General features: G+C 43.2%; 1 protein-coding gene across 1 annotated transcript in view; it reads left to right on the top strand.

Moving 5' to 3' along the window:
- Positions 1–21,596, top strand: part of lamc3 (laminin, gamma 3) — a 153,360-nt gene that overhangs the window by 74,980 nt on the left and 56,784 nt on the right. The window contains exons 9-10 of the mRNA XM_069673623.1: positions 728–847; positions 14,166–14,364. Of these exons, the coding sequence (XP_069529724.1) occupies positions 728–847; positions 14,166–14,364 (319 nt within the window). The remainder of the gene's footprint in view (positions 1–727; positions 848–14,165; positions 14,365–21,596) is intronic.

The raw sequence follows: 21,596 nt of genomic DNA, 5'->3' as shown, positions 1-21,596 counted from the left end.
ACTGACATAAAGAAGAAAATTAAAAACAGTAAAGGAATTCAAACACAACAAGAGGAGCAACTCTAGCAGGCAGCCGCCCGGGATGGCACCTGGTGTGAAGTTCAAGTGCCGTTGTGACGTTCCAGCACTTTGCATTGTGGGGTACAGTAGGCGAGGTAGACTGGTCCGATGCATAGTGGAGATTTTTTCTCGAATCAGTACGACATCCGAGTATTTTTGGCATACTGTAAATTTAGCTTTTCTTTGCATACTGCATACTACATTTTGGTCGAATCAGTACGTACTGCTAGTTTAGGCATTTCAAACACAGCCTGTGTGTCAGCCCTGTGACTGACGACCAGTCCAGGTTGTACCCCGCCTCTCGCACAATGATAGCTGGGATTGACTCCAGCCCCCCCGCGACCCTTTACTATCCATCAGCCATCCAGCCTGGTCACCATCACTGGGTTCATTTTTGTCAGTGCAGTGTTTCTGAATTGTTTTTTTCTAAGTGTTTTCTTCTGTTTTCTTAACGTGTTGAGGTCTCAAGGCCGATGGATACAGTTTGTTTTTCTTTTGATCCCAGATAAAATAAAACGAAAAATTATCTGAACACATCTCCTAAAGGAATTCAAGCAATTCATTTCTATCTGAACGCTTATATTTACCATATACAGTGTGTTCTGACACTGTCTGTGATGCAGAGGAGGATAGCAGTGATTCATGCTCCTCCTTTATTTTCCTCCAGATCAGGACGGCTGGGTGGGAAAGTTCTCCGGGGGGCAGGAGTACCCCCTGCTGTGGAAGGAAGGTGAAGTCTACCTGCTGCCTCTAACAGAGGAAGACATCGGCTTCTACAAAGCCCCCGGTGAGTTGAATACATTGTGACCTCAGGTTGGGTCAAACGGGTGCGTAACAGTCCCCAGAAGGGTGTTTTTGTGTTGTTGACAGTTATGTTATTGGGTAATAAATCCTCCAGTTGTTGCTCTTCTAGCAAATATGTAAATGATATTAGCGTCTGAGAGCATCTGTAATAGCCGTAGCGTGTTCCTCTTGTTCCTCAGTGAGATTAATCAGGCTCTTTGGCAGCGGGTTATACAGCAGTTATTCTGACACCATTCCCTCCAATCCGCTATCAGAGCCATTAGAAGATAAGGGAATAAGCTGGCCCGGCTACAGGACTTAGGGCCCATTTCTATCAGCCGCCCCGGCAGCAAAAGGCCTGATGGAATTGGATGTCTTAGCCGATGCTGGAGAAGCAACAAAGTAAAAATTGGCTTGGTCTCCGCTAAGTCGGTTCTCGGCATCAACTCGCGGCCCCTCCGGCGTCCATGCAGTCCGCAGCCAGAGGCAAAACAGGAGCAATCCCATTAACTCCGCATCCTGGAGGTTTTAATGCCCAAAACGAGCTGAGAAGGAGTCCATTTGGAGGGGTCTTTATTTAGAAAGATGAAACGCTGGCAGCGGGATGTGACAAAGTCTGGTGGTCAGGCTAGGATGTCATTATAAATGCATTTATAAGTCATTGATGTGCAAGTTTCCCTGGTGGGAATGCGTGTTTTCGTGCACACATGAAGTCCATAACGAATGCTTTGCATGCTTTTCCATATGTATATACATGTAATTATAAATGTGCATCGTTATTAGTGCCTTTTTAAGATGCTTTCTTCTTCACACGGTCTACACTGATGTCTCTGTAGGCCACAACGCACAGATTAGTGGCCCAACTGGCCGAGAGCAGCTTTATGGCAGCCTGCTTATCTGCTTTGGCCAGTGCTTGTTTATTTATGTTGTTTCCTCACATAATAAATGCACAAATCTATTTCCCCGCCATCCCTATTAATGATCTCATTTTCTCTCTGGTGGTGCATGTGTACAGTTGCTTTAAAGATTAAAACCCGAGTGGCAGCGGCTTTGGAAGCAGCTCTGGAATTCTTCGCTCTCTCTTTCTCCCTGCCAATGTCTCTTCCCTTTTTATACTTTTAATTTGTATTTGTGCGGAAATCCCTCCACTGTGTTCCTCACCAAAGTAAGAGATAATTCTGAGTGACAACCCCGCGTCGAACATCTTACAGAACGCAATTTCTGTGATTCCCCGTGAATGTATTTGTCACTGCGGTTTCTCTTGGGCTTCAGCTGTCGCGAGGCGGGACAGGATTCAATCACTGGCTCTTTTCAAAATTGAATTAGTAGAGAGAGGAGTGTTTGGGATCCATGCAACTCATCCAGCTCCAGAAATAACAGCCAATGCTGCAGGGGTCAAGAAGCTACAGATACTCGCTTCAAATTGCCTGACAGGGAGTTGTTAGAAAAAGAGAGAATTTCACTTGAGTGTCCTGAATTTCCCACGACAGTCAGTCCGACATGGCACTTATTCCCTCACTCTTTTAAACTTTAAGTGGCCCATTATTTAATGTAACAGCAACCATTAGAAAGCTTCATACAGGGCCGCTGCACCTGTCAGAAGGCCAGAAGGTTCATATTCATCTAACATCAACACATCCGAAACGACGTCTGTAGCAAACCCCAAAGCATGGAGCAGAATGATACTGGAAATTTGTTATATAGTAAACGCTTTCAGTGTCATTGGGTTTAGGCTCCAAAAACACTTTGATAAAAGCTCATTGCTTCTGTTAAAATAATGAAACTATTGAATAAGGCAGTAGAGGACGATACAGGGACAATAATGCAGCATGTAAACTAAGCAAACGTGCAATGCCTAATGTCATACATAAAACCCATCAACAAATACACAAATTACAGTACATAACACAAACTCAACATTGCTATTGGGGGCGTATTATGCTAATTTCAAGCTTCATATTTCACTCTGTAGCTTAGCATAATTTACAGTTAAAAAAACTCATCATTTTTCTCACACTGGTGCTCTGTGCAGGTCCTCATACATCCTCTGCCTGAAACAACTCAGTCAGCTCTGTCCATTTAAGAAACCCCACCCCTACAAGCCCACTTTCTTCTGATTGGTCAGCTCTCCGAAGGACTTTGTGATGTCACAAAGTGCAGAATCCTGGCGTTCACAGCAGCCTGCAGACTGAGCTGAGAAGTCTGGGGATTACTCCAACATACTTTTACCTACAGATTTGAAACTTCACCCACATTTAGTCTGGACATTCAACATTGTAACATTATATAAATACATTAAGAACATAAATAATTTGACTTTTGATGACACAAGTTGTCTGGGGGCACAAACCAAGTCTACTGGGTGACAGGCCTCGGTTTGTTTGACCTATACGTCCACCCCGACCGGCTCCTAATGAGACTTCTCTGGCTCTTCATACTAACCTGTGATCCTCCATGCATCAATAATAATTACTACAGCCACTAGGCATCGCCCCCATAATGTAAATATGGGTCGTTCCATCTAACCATTGGATATTAATGGCCTACTCAACCAACCATGTGGTAGAGTAGGGCCGTTATACTGACTGATAATACCTGATTCAGCTGTCCATCTCCACCCCTTGGGAGGTTGTGGCCTCAGTGGTAGAATTGGTCATCCTCCATTCTGATAGTTGGCGGTTCGATCCCTGACTGCATGTCGAAGCATCCTTGGGCGAGGCCCTGAACCCCAAATTGCTCCTGAAGGCATAGCCATTGGTGTATGAATGTAGTTAGTTGGAGATTGGCACTTTACATAGTTTGTCATCAGTGTGTGAAAGGGTGACATGTAGTGTAAAATTGACCATTTTTACTATTACCAATCACCATTGTCCTGACTTATTGCATCAGGACATCAGAATCGCTCCCTTTTTCTGCATTTAAAAACGAATTTCTTTTAACACTTGATTCCCCCGTCCTGTTTCTTATCTCTCCTCTTCTGTGCCCAAGTCAGAATGTAGTTAGACGTGTGAACATGTGCAGTCTTCCTCTGAATCATGTGCTTTGCCACTTGTACTCCTCCTGAGCTCGGACATCTGCTCGACAGTGGACACAGGCGGAATTCGAGTCCCCATGGTGACTCAACAGACTGAACACTTGAGCGCAGCTGCCAGGAACTATCATGGACAAACATGAAGTATGTCCCTAAACAGTCGCTTTGACCTGCCTCCAACAACTGTGGTCACCACTTGAATCTGCTGGACAGTGACTGCGGCTCTCTTGGCTGAGCTGCTTTCATGCTGAAGGGGACATCATCTAACATAAGTCCTTACAGCCATCTGTTGAGAAGCTTGCAATGTTGATCCTTTCCGTATCTGCAGTGCAGGCCAACCTGCTAAGCCTGAAGCAGCAGGGAGGCCGAAAGAAAGGAAAAAGGAAGGAAAGACAGATGGAAAAACTCGATTTATATAAAATAACCCTCTAGTAGAAGGCAAAAGAGCTGCATATGGCTGCTCTTGTGCTCAGCTTAGGAAAGGCAGAGAGAAAAAGAAGAGCAAAGATCCACCAGAGCAGCTCGAGGCTACCTGTCACTCTGATTCAAGCTGTAATTGCTGCTTGGAGCTTCACACAACCTGAGCGCTACCTGCTCCCAGGTCTGCATGCAATCCCGCCCGATGGTGGCCTTGTCATGTGGAAGCATAAGCAAAACAGAAAGGAGATGCAGCAAAAGGGAAATGAGGAAATAGAGTGGCGAGACAGAGCGAGGAGTGAGAGAGAACAACACCAGGGTGTAAAAGGTTTCAGAGAAAGAGAAGCAGCAACTTACGTGGAAGGTGAAGGAGTGCTTGAGTGAAGCTCGAGTGGAGGTAGTGGAGTTCAGTATGCTTGAAACAAACTCAGTAGTACGACTTGTTCTCTGACAAAGTCTAAAGGTGAGAGTGTTGGCACCCATTCCAAATGGCCACTCTTAAAGGCTTGGCGAAACGCCTGCCATCAGAGCCTCTCCCTTTGCTGCATCCAACTGATTCCCAAGTCTCTCTCCAAGAACTCTCCGGCTTTAACGTGTTCCGTTGTCCTGACACAGTGAATCTTGCGGGGAGTCTCTTCATTCTGAATCACGATGCTGCACAATGGGGCAGATGTAGTTGTGCGAGGAATGAAAAACTGGGAGCTTGAGCGAGAAATCCAAGCCCTGTCTACTTTCTCAACCCTACCAATTACGCCAAAGATGCGTTCCAGACACAGTCCTGCCAATTCCAACGTAGGAAAGTTTTGCGATGTGGGGATTTTTGAAGCTGTAAGACAATCTGACTATTATTATATAAAGCATACTGAGGCCTTCAGGCTTCTTCAGAACAATAGAACCGATTTGTTCAGACCCCAACATTGGCACAATGGTGCTGACGCCAAGGCTCTGGCCAAATCACCTGGCTCGATGCAAGACAATACTTTGCAATCAGGGGATTTTATACCCTGTAAGACAATTAGACAATCATGGTGTTTGAAGCATACTGATGCCTTAAAGCTGTTCAGAATAATAACACCATTTTGCATTCTCATTCCCTTAGGACCACAGTGTTGGCACAATGGTTTAGATGCTGAATACTCAGACAAAATCACCTGGCTCAATGCAACATTGTACACTAGTGGTCTATGCTGGTCTATGAAATACAAGAGCATATTTCTTGTTACATCATTCCCAAAAAGTCACATTTTTTATGTGCTGGAATTAGACTTTGGAACTTTTCACACGTTTGTTGCAACACCCACAGCTTCAAGGCCTTTTAACGGTTTGAACCCTCATCCTCGCAGGAGATTTAACAGAGATGGAATACTGTTAGGAATCCCTGGGGACCCCGAGAATAAACTAATGTCACTGAAACAACCCTAACACATTTCTTCTTTTAATTTGCTTGTAGTGTTAAAGAAGATTGTGTTGAAAATTGAGGAAATATGTTCCCATTTCCTTTAACATGACTGTCACCCTACTTGAACTTAGGATTCAGTGTGTCGTCCATGGACACTTCAACTTTGCGCAAATTGGATTCCTTTGGCTGTGGTCCCTCAAGACATGAATACATTTGTATTTTTAAAAAGCGCTAATTTAAACCAATTATTTGAAATCATTAGGAACAAATTGAAGAAGATATGACAGATTCATGGACAATTCGAAGGATAGAAGATAGAAGATGATACTTCCTCTTGGGTCCCTAGTCAGTAGGGCAGTAGGTACTGATTTTGACTTGTTCATGTGTTCTTTCACATTAGTGCCATCTCACCTGTACAACTTTTGTGTGTGTTGGACAAGAACCCTCAGAGCTGAGATCAGTTCTCTGCTACACACTCTGCTTTGTCCCCTGCTCCATCCCTGATGAACGATAAATGGATTTCTTCCCTAAAATAGTACATTAGATTTATGGCTAGAACACATCCTCACAGTTGTTTGCATAGGTTTATTTTAATATATACCTGTCTGCAAACGCATATGTGATGTTTATTGCTTTAGAAATGCACTAAAATATGAATAAAACTTCCTTTACTCTTGTAATTAGGTTTCAGGTCACGTATTATGCGCCTGCAGGCAGTGCAGTTTAGTGTCTTACAGTGTTGAACCTGTTTAAAAGTCTAAAGTTTGTCCACCCAGCCTTTGCCCCCAGACTATCTGGACGGTGGTCGATGTTAGAGTCTCAGTGGGACTTGTGTAAGTGCCAAGCAGTTGTGATTTAATTGAAATAGAGTTGATTTAATTTGGTTGGAGCAAAGTCTAAACTCCCTGATTGATTGTGAGCTCCTTCCCAGTGCCCCAAAAGTTATTCAGGCATCTATCACCTGTTGGGATGGCAGCTTTATGCGGTCCTGGCAGCGTGCAGCACAGTCAGTGGACTTCAGATCATTCAGAGACTTGTAGGAACAAAATGGAAACAGAGTGGCAGTGGTTGAAGCATTGTATATTTTCCTGTTTAATTAATTAAACTACATGCCTCATTTGTTTGGACTGACCCTTGGCTGCAATGATTAGATTCATTAGCAACTGATCTCTTGATATAGTTCCAGAGCCTAAAATGTCATCTTAAAATAGATTGTTTAACTGTCTGAAACATGAAATATTCATTATACAATGATGAACACAGTTTGATATTTTGTTTTAACGAATACTACAGCGTTTTGAGAAAGTTAAGTCACTTTCTCGAAAATAATAAGATGAGAAGACAAAAGAACTAGTCTGTATACTTACATTTAAGCAGTCAGGACACGGTTAGCTTAGCTTAGCATTAAGACTTGGCTTTGGGTAAGGGCTAACTAAAATATTCCAACTAACGCCTCCAGGCCTGACTAATTAACTCATTATATCTAGTTTGCTTCATTTGTACAATATCTGTTAAACAAATTAGAAAACCACAGCTTTGTGCTGAACCTAAGCTGTGTCCCAATCCAGGGGCTGCAGCCTTTGAAGGACGTATTTTAAGGCAGATTCCGTCACTGAAGCGCGTCGAAGGCTGTCTCAATCTGAAGGCTACTTCAGATGCGGCCGACAAATGCGCCCTCCGTTTCCCCGGCCGCAAAGGATCCATCAGGCGCATCCTTTGCAGCCCACTGTATCCCGAGATGCATTGCACGCCAATTCAAACGAAATGGCCGACTCTTAAACGGCAGAGGAATACACTTTAAAATGTTTTTGGTTTCAACTCAATCGAATAGCCAGTGTTACACGTTAGAGCAAACAAAAGTTAAATTATCTTTAAAATATTTTTTATTATTATTATATTATTTTTTAACTTGTTTTCTTAAACAATCACGTTATTACTAATCAGAAAAGTTTAAAAGAGCTTGTGAGTATATGGGCCTGTATCTGAGTGACTGAGTGACTGAATGAGTGACGGTACTTTCAGAGCCTTATAGAGAGAGAGTTGTGACATCGCAATGGTTGATCGTGGAGCATATTGGACCTCCACTGACGCGACTCTGTCTTTATGGCTCTGGATACTTTGTTCGGGGAGTAGGTGGGGCTGCTCGTCCGCTGCTCATCCGCTGTCCTCACCTACGTCCGCTGCTCGTCCGCTGTCCTCACCTACGTCCGCAGCACGCACCTGCTTTCAAACACGTTGTCATCGGCCTCATAACGACAGTCCTTGTAACACATTACCCACAAAAGCGCACATAGACCTGATGCGGTCAGCCACATACAAGGTTTTGACCTAGTCTTGTTTGGTCTTGAGTTGAGCCAGGCTAGCTGTTTCCCATTGCTTACAGTCTTTATGCTATGTTGAGCTAATGGCTTCCTGACTCTTGAAATTTTGGGAAGAGAAATGAGAGTGGTATTTATATTCTTATTAAACTCTCAACAAGAACAAAAAGGGTATTTCACAAAATATTGAACTATTCCTTTAAAAAATTACCATATAATTAATAATCAAAATTGATCTACTTATAAATATACCACCTGATGGTTTAAGTACTACACTGAATGTGGCCTGGAATTTTGTACATAATGACACTCTTGGGCGAGGTAAAATATATTCTTACATGTGTGCAGCCAGCACGCTAAGTTTTTAATTCTCTCCAATTTGTCATGTGACATAAAGTAATGAATATAAATCCTCGGCAATGCACAGACAGAAGATCACAATTACACATGAATAATCCTTTCATTGTTTTTTTATAGTGATTCATTACTTTGGAGAGGGGCCCTCCAGGGGGGCCATTCCTGGATTGTCTATTAGGGTTATGAGTAATTAAGCTTTGGTTCCTCCATGCTCACAGATGGAGAAAGAATACCCAGGAAGCACATTGACGCAACTCAGACCCCAGCAGAATAATAACCAGAAAGCCACATCTGAAACATAAGCACTCACAACCATAAGGGAGCACTTTAGGAGAGATATTAGCTCGGTCACACAATAGTATTACTGGGCTCATTACCCGACGTCATGCAAGGAAAGTGCGGTATATATTTCTTATTAATCATTTCAAAAGTAATATCTGTTGACTTTTATTTCCTGTGAACATGAGGTTCTTACATTACTCATTATTACACAGTGTCACTTCCCAAATATAGGTAATTGCCTCTTTTTCTGTTCCCCAAAAACTGTGGCTCTGCTGAGACTGTTCTCACTGGTCTCATTTATAAACTTAATGCAACAATAATCATCTGTTGGCAGATGCTATTCTGTAGAGTGCAGCCTGAGTATAGTGTGACTGAGTGACTGACTGAAGGGACCAATTTTAAGAATTGCCAATATACAGCACCTCACCGAGGAGGGTCCAGGGATATTTTAACGTTTTATTAAAAAAAAAAAAAAAGGCCCCAGGTATTTTGAAGAAATAGATTGTGCTGGAGCTCAGATAAACACAAAATGCAGTTAAATGCTATCAGATACTTATTTATTTTATTTCCAGCTATTGTATCTTTCTTTAGGTGTACATTTTATTATTTATCAAGGCCCTGTACTCCTCTTACAACCTTTACCATTGTCCTGCGCACATTTCAGGATCACACAGCGCCTGCTAGCTACCTAGCTGCAGCTAACGTTCTTTATAAAGCTACAGATAGTGCAGGTTTTGTTCATCCTCTTTAATCCTCGTCTGCCAAATGAATAATTGTGAATGAAATTCCATCTAGTTCTTATAACTTAACTACAGAATGGGTAAGTTACCAATGACTCCAGAGACAACGTAAATGACTGTTTTGATGAGCAACATTTATGACCGTTAAGCTAACAGTGCAGCATCAGGAGTAACGAAACTGACACAAGGAACACGTGGTTAACGTCTTTAAACTGTTGCAGTTTTAAAAGGTTTAGGTGTCAAAACTAGTTGGTGAATGAGAAGATTTTTCATAACCTCACCAACTCCCTGTACTCCTCTTACAACCTTTACCATCCCCCTGCCCACATTTCCTGATCACGCAGCGCCAGCTTTTAAGCTAGCTAGCTACCTAGCTGCAGCTAACATTCTTTATAAAGCTACAGATTGCGCAGGTTTTGTTCATCCTCTTTAATCCTCGTCTGCCAAATGAATAATTGTGAATGAAATTCCAACTACTTCTTATAACTAAACAACAGAATGGGTGAGTTGCCAATGACTCCAGAAACGACATGTATGACCATTTTCTTGAGCAACATTTGTGACCGTTAAGCTAACAATGCAGCATCAGGAGTAACGAAACTGAAACAAGGAACACGTGGTTAACGTCTTTAAACTGTTGCCGTTTAAAAGGTATAGGTGTCAAAACTAGTTGGTGAGGTGATGAAAGAGTTCATGGTTTGGGTCAAAATAAGTGTGTTAATGAAGTAAGCCACGTTATGTACGTAGTTAAGTTACGTAAGTTACATTATATGCTATGTTATCCAAGATGTGTTACGTAAGATATGTTGCGTAACTCCAGTCTCCTGGGTTAAAGTCTTGGGTTTGAGCAATGACTGTATAGATGGACGACACATCTCCATGTGCTCTCACTGTAAGAAATTGATGCCAAAATAGCCCCTGTGAAGGGTGCTGCCATCCTGCGATGGTGACGTCATTTGGAGCCAGAGTTACGCAGTAGTGATCTTCCGTTAACACACTTAACTTACCAAAAAAACAGCAAAGATCCCGCACGTCGGCATATTTAACAGTAGTACAGCTTCTTGTGTTGGTCTGAAGCAGACGTTCTTCTACGTGCTATAATGACAGAAATCCATGTCTGTTAACATGGAGGAGGCGGGAGCTGTCGTGTCGTCCATCTTTTTAAACAGTCTATGGTCTGATCCATACGGTGTGTAATGCTGAGGGGACACTGTTCAAACCCCTGGAACAAAAAAGTTAGCTAACGCATTTAAGCTTTAAGCTAACTAGCAATCTGCTCACTAACACATTACACACAGCACTAAATCTGTAAACATCATGTTACAGTTGGTAGTCAATGCTTTACATGACTTGTTTATGAGTGTGGTACTTAATGCGCTCTGGTATGATTAGTGGCTTATTGGACTCAAGAGCGAGTATTGATTGGTTGTTTTTCCTCTGGTTTAGATGTATAGATATAAGAGGGCTCATTGAATCCATTCCTATCTAATTGACGATGGATTTAATCAAAGCCTCTTTTCTTTCCAGGCCGGCTGATTTCCTTTTTATTCCTTCTCATCAATATGTATTGATTGCGAAACTACGCTGAGATGTGTGACAGCTCATTTCATTTGAGAAAGTGTTTAGTCTTCACTGGTGATGATTGGTGGTTGCTAAGCCGCTCCCCCTGCTCCCGATTGGCTGTAATTATCTATTCCTATCGATCGTGAAGTCACAGTGACGTGAGTGATGCCATATTGGACCCAGAACAGAAAGTGCTATTGATTAGTCATGTAATTGAAGTCTTTTCCCTTTCATCACTGCCTGTTTTTCATTTCCGACAAATACGGATTCTGTAATTGATTGATATGAATAACAGTTAGCTTTGCGTCAACTATTCATTCATTTCCTCCCAATAAAAGAGAATTGTTTCAAAACTAACAACTATAAAGGGAGCATTGCTTTATGATTAAATGTAAAAAGCTGAAAACAGACTGCGTCACCTCTATGTTTCTTTTAAGTAAAGGCTTGCAGGTTATTAAAAAAAGAGTGCTGCTTTAGCTCAGATGGTAGAGCCGGCACTCCATATACAGAGGTCCTCGTCGCACTGATCGCAGGTTTGACTCCCGGGCTGCCGATCCATTTGGTGCATGTCTTTCCCCCCTTCTACTCCCCACATTTATCTGTCCTATCAAATAAAGACAAAAGGCCAATCTAAAAAAAATAAAGTGGTAAGTCAATAGATCACATTATAAAAGCTTACACATTGGAGCTGACCAGAAACCAAAGAGTCAAAGCAGCTGGAATAGTAGCTGTAAAGATGCAGCTAGAATACTAATGTAATAAAATTATGTATAATAAACCAAATGAATTGTAAAAGCAAATCCACCATGAAATCCATAAAATGATGAAAGAAGGAAACACAGTTAGGACTTAATTGAAATTATAATTACTTGGATTTTACTTTAAAAAGTCATAAGTTATTACTTCAACTAATTACTTTAACACATCACTGAGTAACACATTACCAACAGCAGCAAATCAGGAGCCCTTTTCACACATGCACTCCTGACAACTTTTAGAAAATGTCAGGATAGTCTGCCCCTGAAATGTTGCTCTTTCACACGCGTCCCCTCACAGCCAGAAGTACTGAATCTTGAGCAATCTCGGATCCTATCAGCTTAAGTCCAAGACGATACAGCCTCTGGGGACACCGGTGAACATGTAAGCGATAATCGACTTCCTGTCAAGACAACGCGTGCTGCATTGTTACAGAAAGAGAAACCATTTTCTTGTGATTAACTTGTTATTAACGGGTCTTATTTTTGCTGAAATTTCAACATCATGATGCAGATTTGTAAGAAGTAAAAATGAAGCTTTGTTAGGTCTGTCCTCAAGAGGAGAAGAAAACTGGTTTTAAAATGCTCGTTTGTTGAGCGGAGGTCTGATCATTCTGATGTATTTGATGAAGTCGGGAAATCTGAATGCTGAACGGCTTTCGTGACACAGCGACAAGGGAATTAAAGTTAAATTTTCAGATCTAGAGCAGATTGTTAGCTGCTTATAGAGATTAATAAGAAGCTAAATCGTCGTCAGATCACGCTGATGGACAGCGGCCGCAGCCTGCTGATATGTGATTGGTCAATATTACTCGGACTACAAACGTAGTTCAAACGGAAACCAGAACACTTGCCTTCCCTAAAATCCAGGCGTAACGAAACTCACGCAAGGAACACATAGTCTTTAAACTGTTGCAGTTTTGAAAGGTTTATGTGTCAAAATTAGCTGGTGAGGTTATGAAAAAGATCTTAGTTTGGGTCAAAATAAGTGTGTTGATAAAGTAGGTTACGTTATGTTGTGTAAGTTCATCCCTCCAATTTGCAGACATCTTTGCTATCGTCGTCTTGTAAATGATCCTTCTAATCAACCTCTGATGTTTTCAATCATCCCGGTATGTGTCGCTCTTCTGGTTTTGCACCAGTCGCATAAACGTCATCACCCGACCCACTCGCTCACATTTACTGTTCCTGACTATCGCACTTCGGCTCACCCCGACTTCTTGCAGCCATTTTACTGAGAGGCTGACAGGAAAAATTCTCCATAAAGTTGGGATGAAAAAAAAATTGGCTGGACATCCATCCATCCATCCATTATCTATACCACTTATCCTCTTGGAGCCTATCCCAGCTGTCACTGGGTGAGAGGCAGGGTACACTCTGCACTGATCACCAGTCAATCACAGGGCTGACACATAGAGACAGACGACCTTTGGCACTCACACCAACAGGCAATTCAGAGTCACCAATCAACCTGTGGGACGGAGTACCCAGAGGGAACCCACACATGCAAACTCCTTACAGAAAGGCCCTCTTCCTCTGCACCTGGACTCGAACCAGGAACCTTCTATCTGTGAGGCAACAGCAATGACAATGATTTTCAGGAGTGCAGTGCATGTGTGAAAGGCGCTCATAAAAAAGACGTCACAAAAGTGTTAGTGGTGAAAACGTTGATTAACCTGGCTGTTGATTTCAGGAGGCCTGAGTTTACAGAAGGGCCCTGCGGAGATGATAAAAGAGGGCTGTTAGCTGAGCACGTATTAGACAATCAGACAGTTGAATTGCTCCGAATGACGCCAGAAGCACCTCACAAAGAAAAAAAAAAAATCACCCACTCTCTCCACTCCTCAGCCCTCCTAACCCCCAGAAGGGCTCAGGATGTACTTCACACACGATTACGCTCAAAAACAAGGTGGCAACCAAGCGTGCAAACTGTCAGTTTTGCCCACTCGCTCACCCTGAGCCGGTGGAGAACGGCAGCGGAGTTGTTGTTTTTTTTTTTACGAAAATTGTTATGATTTTTTCATTTTGAAGGCATAACTGGTGCAAGGCTTTTGACAACAGCACGAGTTGTTTACATTTTTCAAATTTCCATATTGATGGAGGCCGAGACTTCTGGCTATTTTTATATCAAGAGTACAACTTGTCTGCGTTTCTTTTTCTCTTGCTGGTTTCAGGAGTGGAGTCTAGTGGTGGTTACGATCTTTGAAGTCCTGTTAATGTGCTGTAATGAGCCAGAAATTAGGGGGTGGGTAATTACACACAGACTCCAGCAGTGCTCGAAAAGCCTGCACCCCTCTGCCCTCACATACACACAAAGAGGAAGAAACAGGGAGAATACTAGACAAATATATACTTGCTTGGTTTCCTCCCAAACCGCCTGCGAGCTGGCTGAGGCTTCAATAATAACGCTGACTCCACTCACCTCTCTAACATCCAACCTCTGCCCCCCCCTTCCACTAGAGAAATTCCTGGGTCACCAAGCCTTCAGCTACGGCCAGCTCCTCTCCATCACCTTCACCTCCGAGACGGTCGAGCTGCTCCCCGACCACGTCGCCCTGCTCCTCCGCGGCTCCGGGATCACCTTATCGGCTGACCTCTCACCCCTACCAGTGCTCGAGCATGACACCGGCCTCGCTCCGCGGCACTCGTTCATTGTCAGGTACGAGCATGCAGGCATGAGAATGTCAGTTTGTGCATCTGTTTGCTTTTTTTTTTTTACTGTTGAACTTGAGTCTCTCTGGAAAATACCAAAGTGTGTGCCTGAATGTGCTCGTGTAAGTCATATTGTTTGTTTTTCTCCACGTCTAAGCATCTCCCTGTTGCCCGACTTGTTCCTTGTTACAATATATACAGAGTCCGCTGAGTAAAGACTATCCAGGACACCCGTGTACTGATTACAGCTCACCCACATTGACTGTGGTGCTGTCAAGGCCCCAGCAGAATGTGGGGATAAGAATGCAGTGATGAGCCAGCTCCCCCATGCGCTGGCTGTCATGTAGATCTGGCAGGTACAGAGCAGCGGCATTACATTTCCATTTTTACATTTTAGACATTTAGCAGACGGTCTCAGCAACCAGCGACTTGGAATGTGTGCGGCGGTGATATAACAAAAGTCACCAAAAGTGCAAAAAAAAGGAAGGGTGGGGGAGTCGAACTTATACTTAACTGAGCAATTCAAAGATCACAGAGTCGAGGTGAAGAAGGACAACACATTCAAACAAGCCTACAGTGGACACAGTGGGGGTTTGTGCTAAATGCTAAGTGCTAAGATTATGATGTTAAGCAGATATAATGTTTACCATCACCTTCACTTATTTCAGCTGGTTAGCATGTGCTAATGAGCAGTGGACGCTAAGTGCAGCTGAGTCTGACGGGAATGTCATTTGTTTTGCAGGAAATTGGCTTCATTAAAATTAGGAGATCACAAAAGTAATTTTAATTTATCTTCCTGCAGCACAGCGGAGCGCTGGCCCAGGCACCTGGATTCGCGAGATCACAAGATCGCGGGAGAACCACATTATCGCGCGAGAATTGCGAAATCACGGGATAACATCAATGTTGAACAGAGCAACACACAAACAACAGTTCAGTTTGCACCTCCGAGGTTGATATTCTGCTCATTTGGAGATCATTCCGTGATTTTTGTGCTTCTACCATGGCTGAGTACACTACTTCCTTAAAAGTGTTATTTTTTCGTGATTTCAGTATGTTGTTGTGAAAACGAAAAAAAAAACGGGGGTCTGTACCGGTCTGTACATGGTGTTTTATTCTGAACTGACCGGATGCTGTATGCTGTTTTCGTGTCTGACTTCCTGTTTGGAACGATCTGCTCTGTTCAGCCTGACGTGTGCTTAAAGCGGCCTCCGTTAAAAATAGACCCAGCGCGCATCTTTAGCGGAGCAGAGCGGAGAGACGCTTCTGGGACGCGCCGGAGACGGACCGCAGCACATTGCTGTTGAATCACAAGCATTGACTTGAATGAGCGCGATCGACTCTGGAAGTCGTGGCGCACATGGAACGCGCTGGAAGCGGATGCTGTGGAATTTGAGGGTTAGGCTGCACGGTGGTGTAGGGGGTACCGCTGTCGCCTCACAGCTAGAAGGTTTTTAGATCGAACCACAGTTTGAGCCTCTCTGTGTGGAGTTTGCATGTTCTCCTTGTGCATCTCCACAGTCCAAAGACATGCTCGTTAGGTTCATTGATGACTCTAAAATTGCCTGTTGATGTGAGAGTGAGTGTGGTAGGATGTCTGACTGGTGAGCAGTGCCCAATGGCAGTTGGGATTGGCTCCAGCCCCCCTGCGACTCACGATGAGCGGTATAGATAATAGATGGATAGATGGGCAACTGTAGAGAAACAGCAACATTTTTGTCCAATCCGGAAAATTCTAAAACAACTCCCCCCAAACAGATGAACCAGCAGCGCTTCACATACTTCTTTTCTGCCACTGTTGTGTGATTAGCTAGTTAGCTTTAGCTCAGGGAAGACTTCGCTCGAGTGCACAGGCAGGTAGGTACGCGGACAGGCAGGTAAGCCGTCCAATCATTATCCGACGAACCGTTTACAGACAAGCGACAGCTACAGATACTTTATTTATGTCCTTATTTCGTTATAGCATTTGATGTATTGATTGCTGTTGCGATATTAAGATAACTAAGTTGTCTACCCTAGCTTTAAAGGGGAAGTCAATTTGTGGACTAAATGTCATGGCGATCCATCCAGTACTTGTGACATTTCACTCTCAACAACAAATGTCAGCTTTATTTAGGCTTTATCCTCTGGGGACCATGAACGTCTTTACAAAATGTATTACGAATCTGTTCATTAGATGGACACACTGGTGCTGCAAGTTAAGGGATCACCGAACCCTGTATGACATCCTCTGGGGACTAGGAATTTCTCTTTTTCCAATTTCATTGCAATGAGACAGCTGTCAAGAAAACTCAGTATAAACCCATGTTGTGGACTGATGGAGAAGCTGACACTACCAACTTTAAAGCTATGTAAAAAGAAGGGCAAACCATTTACATATGAAATAGAGAGGATACTTATTTAAGAGAGACAAACGTTGGAAAACTACTCTTATATTAGGGAGAATTGGAGAGTAGACTGAGATATTTCTTTAACAGATTAGACCCGTAGGAGTCTGATGTTAAGACTGAAGTGGGGACGCTTCACCATTAGGCACAGGAGGGGGATCCAGATGGGAGGATGACCAGGTCTTAGCAAGGAAACGAGAACTGGATATAATATCAGACTCTCACAGAGAATGAATATCAACAGCATGCAATAACCCAGTTCTCAGTGGAGTGTAGGGTGAGCTAATGGCCCGGAGCTACAGTTTGTGGGCAGTGGTCCCTGTGCAGCCTGATATGTCAGCACGAGGGTTTCGAATGCGATACACAGAAAGCCTGCAGATGAAATGAAATATTATTGATTTTGATGAGGGAAACTGGGACATTGAAGGCACAAAGAAAAAGCAGGACATACATAATGTAATACCAAAAGACGTTCGTATAAACATTAGGGAGATAAACAAACACGATACATTGTTTTGGTATGAAAGGATTATGAACTTGAGCGTGTACTAACAGCAGCGGCAATATAAAAGTCATGAAATCATAATCACGAAGTCTGGTATCTTAGTGACTTAAAGGAAAACTGACTGACCTAGCCAACTTTTTTGTGTAAATGTAGGGTTCGAATCCAGTTCTTGCTTTATTAAATGAGGAATTTGGGTTCATTGTTACAGTATATTATTTAGCATTTTTCTTCTGCAGCTTAAAGGTATAATAAGTAGAATTGTTCCTCTCATTTTGTCAGGAACACATTCAAACTGGGCTTCTCCTCCTGGGCTCTTGGTCACCAGAAGCTCACTCTCATGTTCAAGAACACGCCCACCCCACCGAGCTAACGACAGCATCACAGTTAGCTTTGCGCTAGTATGCTCACTGCTGGTTACCATTGCGCTAACATGCTAATCACTGGTTAGCTTTCCGCTAGCATGCTAACTGTTGGTTACCTTTGCGGTAGCATGCTAACCACTGGTTACCTTTGCGCTAGCATGCTAATCGCGGTTACTGTTGCGCTAGCATGCTAACCACCAGTTACCTTTGTGCGAGCATGCTAACCACCTGTTACCGTTGCACTAGCATGCTAACTGCCGGTTACCGTTACGCTAGCATGCTAACCGCCGGTTACCGTTGCGCTAGCATGCTAACTGCCAGTTACCTTTGCGCTACCATGCTAACCGTCAAGGCACCTACCTGTCCAACAGAAAGAAGTCCAACTCTGCATCGCTCTTTCTCCATGTTCGCCGGTCTGAATGGGGCCCAGTTGCTAATTTGAACCACTCCCACACTCACCTGTACGCTGTGATTGGCTCCTCCTGAAATCGTCCCGTGCAAAGCAAAACAACAGAACAGATACAGAGGGAAGGGTCTCACAAGGGTCTGCACACACACTCACCAACACACATGTATAGGAGGCCCATAAGTGATGATTTGTAAAAGTCGATATTTCATTTTTCCAGGAAAATCCTACTTATTATACCTGTAACTTTCACATTATAGTAAAAAAAAAGCACAGAAATTAAACTCAAACACAGTCTTTGCATAGTTTGTGAAAATAATAGAGAATGCATGAGTGAAACTAGTGAAATACCAATGCAGTATACGTATAAAAGTCTCCTCATCCAGGTATTATCTCGGTATATCACAGGATATGCCCAAGCACAATATTGCAGTTCATATTAAAAAGCTGTGCACCTTAGGAAATCCAACAGAAAGTGCAGTGCTATTCTCATTATTAGGAACTGTAGAGGTTTAGTTGGTAGGGTGTACTCCTTTGGGGATTTACAGTGTGTGTGTACGTGTGTGTGTGTGTTTGCTCTCCAGGCTGTGCAGAGCTCTGCAGAAGTACACAGTATGCTGCAAGTGTAAGGCATGGATAGCAGCAGCCCACGTGCAAGGATGCTTTTTGCTCAGTCTTTATGGCGAAGTTAAGTTTGAATTAAATATTTTGTACGTATTTTTTATCCATGAGTCTCTGAGTGAAAACATCTCTGACCTACGAGAGCACTCTGCTGTTAACAGCTGCAGTTTGAAATCTCTAAGTAGTTTCATTCACTGTGGTTAAATGCATAATGTGGCCACCCCCGCTCCTGCATGTAAAAGCACATTTGTTCTCTTTTCAGATTACATTCATACACCTATAATAGCATAAACACATAAAAAAATATATAAATGTAAACTCACAGGGCAAAATTATATGATTGTACATTGTTGATGGCTTCGCTAGTACCTTGTCAAACGCCCTGTCAATCTTAAGGTTATTTTGACCTTGCATGTAAGTGTAGTTTTTATGATAATTTTTGCGCAATAGAAACCACATGAATACTGCAGCAATCAGAGGTTGAATATTGAGAAAAGATGGCAGCAATCAAAATCAAGCTGTGACGCAGTTCCTGTTAAAACGGGATTGTTGGTGTTAACAGAGCTGGTAGATCACAGGCTGCTGTCAGATTGTATTTAGCTGTGATTGTGTCAATCGCAATACTTTGTGTTGGAGACCGTCGATAGCAGCTGTGTTTGGAAACAGACTAAAGACCTGATTGTTGTGCCAGCCTGCTTTTGTCTTAACTGCATCATGAGCCTGATTTTTTCGTCCCACTGATTTAACAAGTCGGTATTGAAACATTTGAATTCCCGGCGAATCCAAAATGCAGTTAAGTTAAAGGATAGGTTTGCCTTAAAAAAAAAGTACTCAGGCCATTATGTATTTTGAAACCATTCTCCTGTGAAGATAAATAGCTCAATTTCAATGTATTTCTGTATATTACATTAAATCTGCAGTCCTTATTCTGGGTAAAAATGCACTCTAAAAGTTATGCCGAAGCTGAAAGAGACTTCATTTACCTTCCAAAGTGACAGTCAATTTCACTCTTTCGCTTTCCCCTGACAGTGTTTGCTATTTGGGCAACAGAGGGGGGATAGTATACACAAGGAAGGATTTTTGTACCGCAGAGGGATGTAAATGAGAACTGTGGATTTTGTCCCCCCCTTTTTTGGTTTGCTGCCTCCTCAGCATACCAAAAGGGCAGACTGTGCTAGAACATGTAGTTCCTCGCCTAAAGGCACCAGTGTACTCACATCTCTTATGATCGTCTGTGTTCTCATACCAGTCCAATTTGTTGGTGATATGACCCTCAAGTGTTTGTAGAACTGTCTAGTTTTCTCTGCAGGAAATCATCTTCCAGCTCTAAACTTCCGTTTTTTGTTCTCTTGCAACCAATTTGCTCTCTACCAAGACCCCTGCAGGCCTTTTTTTCCTCCGTGCCCTTCACGCTAAAGTGGTCAATCCGGAGGCGGGAGAGACTAGGGGGAGGGAGACTGAGGCTGAAGAGGTGAACCCTGGTGTGACGGTCTGCGGGGAAGCGGTAGTGCAATCAGTCACATTGTTGTGGCGAGGTCTCATTAGGCCTGTCAACCTGGGGAAGTGGGTGCAGCTGGCCTGGTCCCCATTTGGAAATACAGGCTTAAGTCATTCATTCTATTTTTGTTCTCTTCCCCCTCTTGGCCAGGCGTCTTGTAGCGACTAATCCTTCCCATCCCACTCAGCACCTCCTTCATACTGTTTTGTTTCAATTTGTCTTCAATTCTGCCCCTGCATTTGGAACCTCGAATGGTCCACCCCAGCAACTGCAACTTAGCTTCCTCCTTGCAGCCATTCCTGGAAGCTCTCTTTTTTCCTCAGAATTGATTACATTTTCTTTGTTTTCCAGCTTTTATTTAAAGTAAACCACAGGAAACAGCCAACTGTTAAATGGAATTGAATGGTTCATATTACTTCCAGGGAGCATTGCATCGTCCTCTCTGTGTGCTTCCACAGAGTATGTTCCAGTCCATTAGCTCAAAAAAGTCCTATAGAGCCTCCTCGTACTTGTGGGATCACACCTCGGCAGTCTTGGTAACAATGTACAGCCGGCTGTTGGATTCCGCTGAAAGGAATCTAAAAGAGCACTGACATGTTCAATTTTAAAGAAGCTGAAGAAAAGGTACAGTAGGTCACAGAATTCTGAATGAGTTGTACTCTGCTCGGAGGAGAGCTGCACCAGTTCATATGGGAGATGATTAAATCATGAGCAAAGAGCTGTCCCGAAACCTCGAAGGGAAAGGTCTTTGACGGATGTTGGAAAGCAGATGCGATTGCGTCTGCGATGAGTGGCGCTCGCAGCAGCTGGTTGTCTGGAATCTCTCTACAATTGTTGGAAGTTCCAGCAGGAGTCTGTTTTGACAAAGGACAGGTCAGTCTTGTTTTAGTGTACTGGGCAAAAGAGGAAATGCCCACTTCAACTGGAGCGTCAGGAGTTTGGAGAGAGCGGCTGCTACTGTCAAGGCGATGGTAGTATATGGAATGCACTGTGGACGGTTAGCTCTTTTGCTTGCTATTTTTGTAGATGTTTGCTCTAAATCCTGCACAGTTTGTATATTTTTGGCAGCACTGATTGGTTAGGTGGTGCACAACTTTTATCAAGACCATTTTCTTCATGGTCCCTACAGGATAAGCCCTAATGTCTTCAGGGCCACTGTAGTTGGACCACACCACCAACAAGATGTGTTTATACAATCATTAATGAAAATGGTTGCTGTGTAAGGCTTGGACTTGCTAGGAGTTGTTCGCTTGCTGTCTTTGAGTTGGGTAGCTTTGGTAGGGAATTTGGGGTAGTACCTGGGGACAATGGATCCCCTCAAGACCCTACGTACAAGAGGAAGAAAAAGGAAGAGGAACTGGGTAGGAAGGAAAGGATACAAGAGTGAAAGAGGAGGTGAGGATCGGATCAGTGTTAATAGGTATGCTGGAAGAGGCCCAGGTGAGGTGTGGTCCTGCTCC

The sequence above is a fragment of the Semicossyphus pulcher genome, unplaced genomic scaffold (genome assembly GCF_022749685.1).
Source record: "Semicossyphus pulcher isolate SPU_LCO1_2020_fin unplaced genomic scaffold, fSemPul1.0.p SCAF_22, whole genome shotgun sequence".
NCBI classification, from domain to species: domain Eukaryota; kingdom Metazoa; phylum Chordata; class Actinopteri; order Labriformes; family Labridae; genus Semicossyphus; species Semicossyphus pulcher.
Note: the sequence above shows the minus strand (reverse complement) of the source record. Positions and strands in the feature narration are given on the sequence as shown.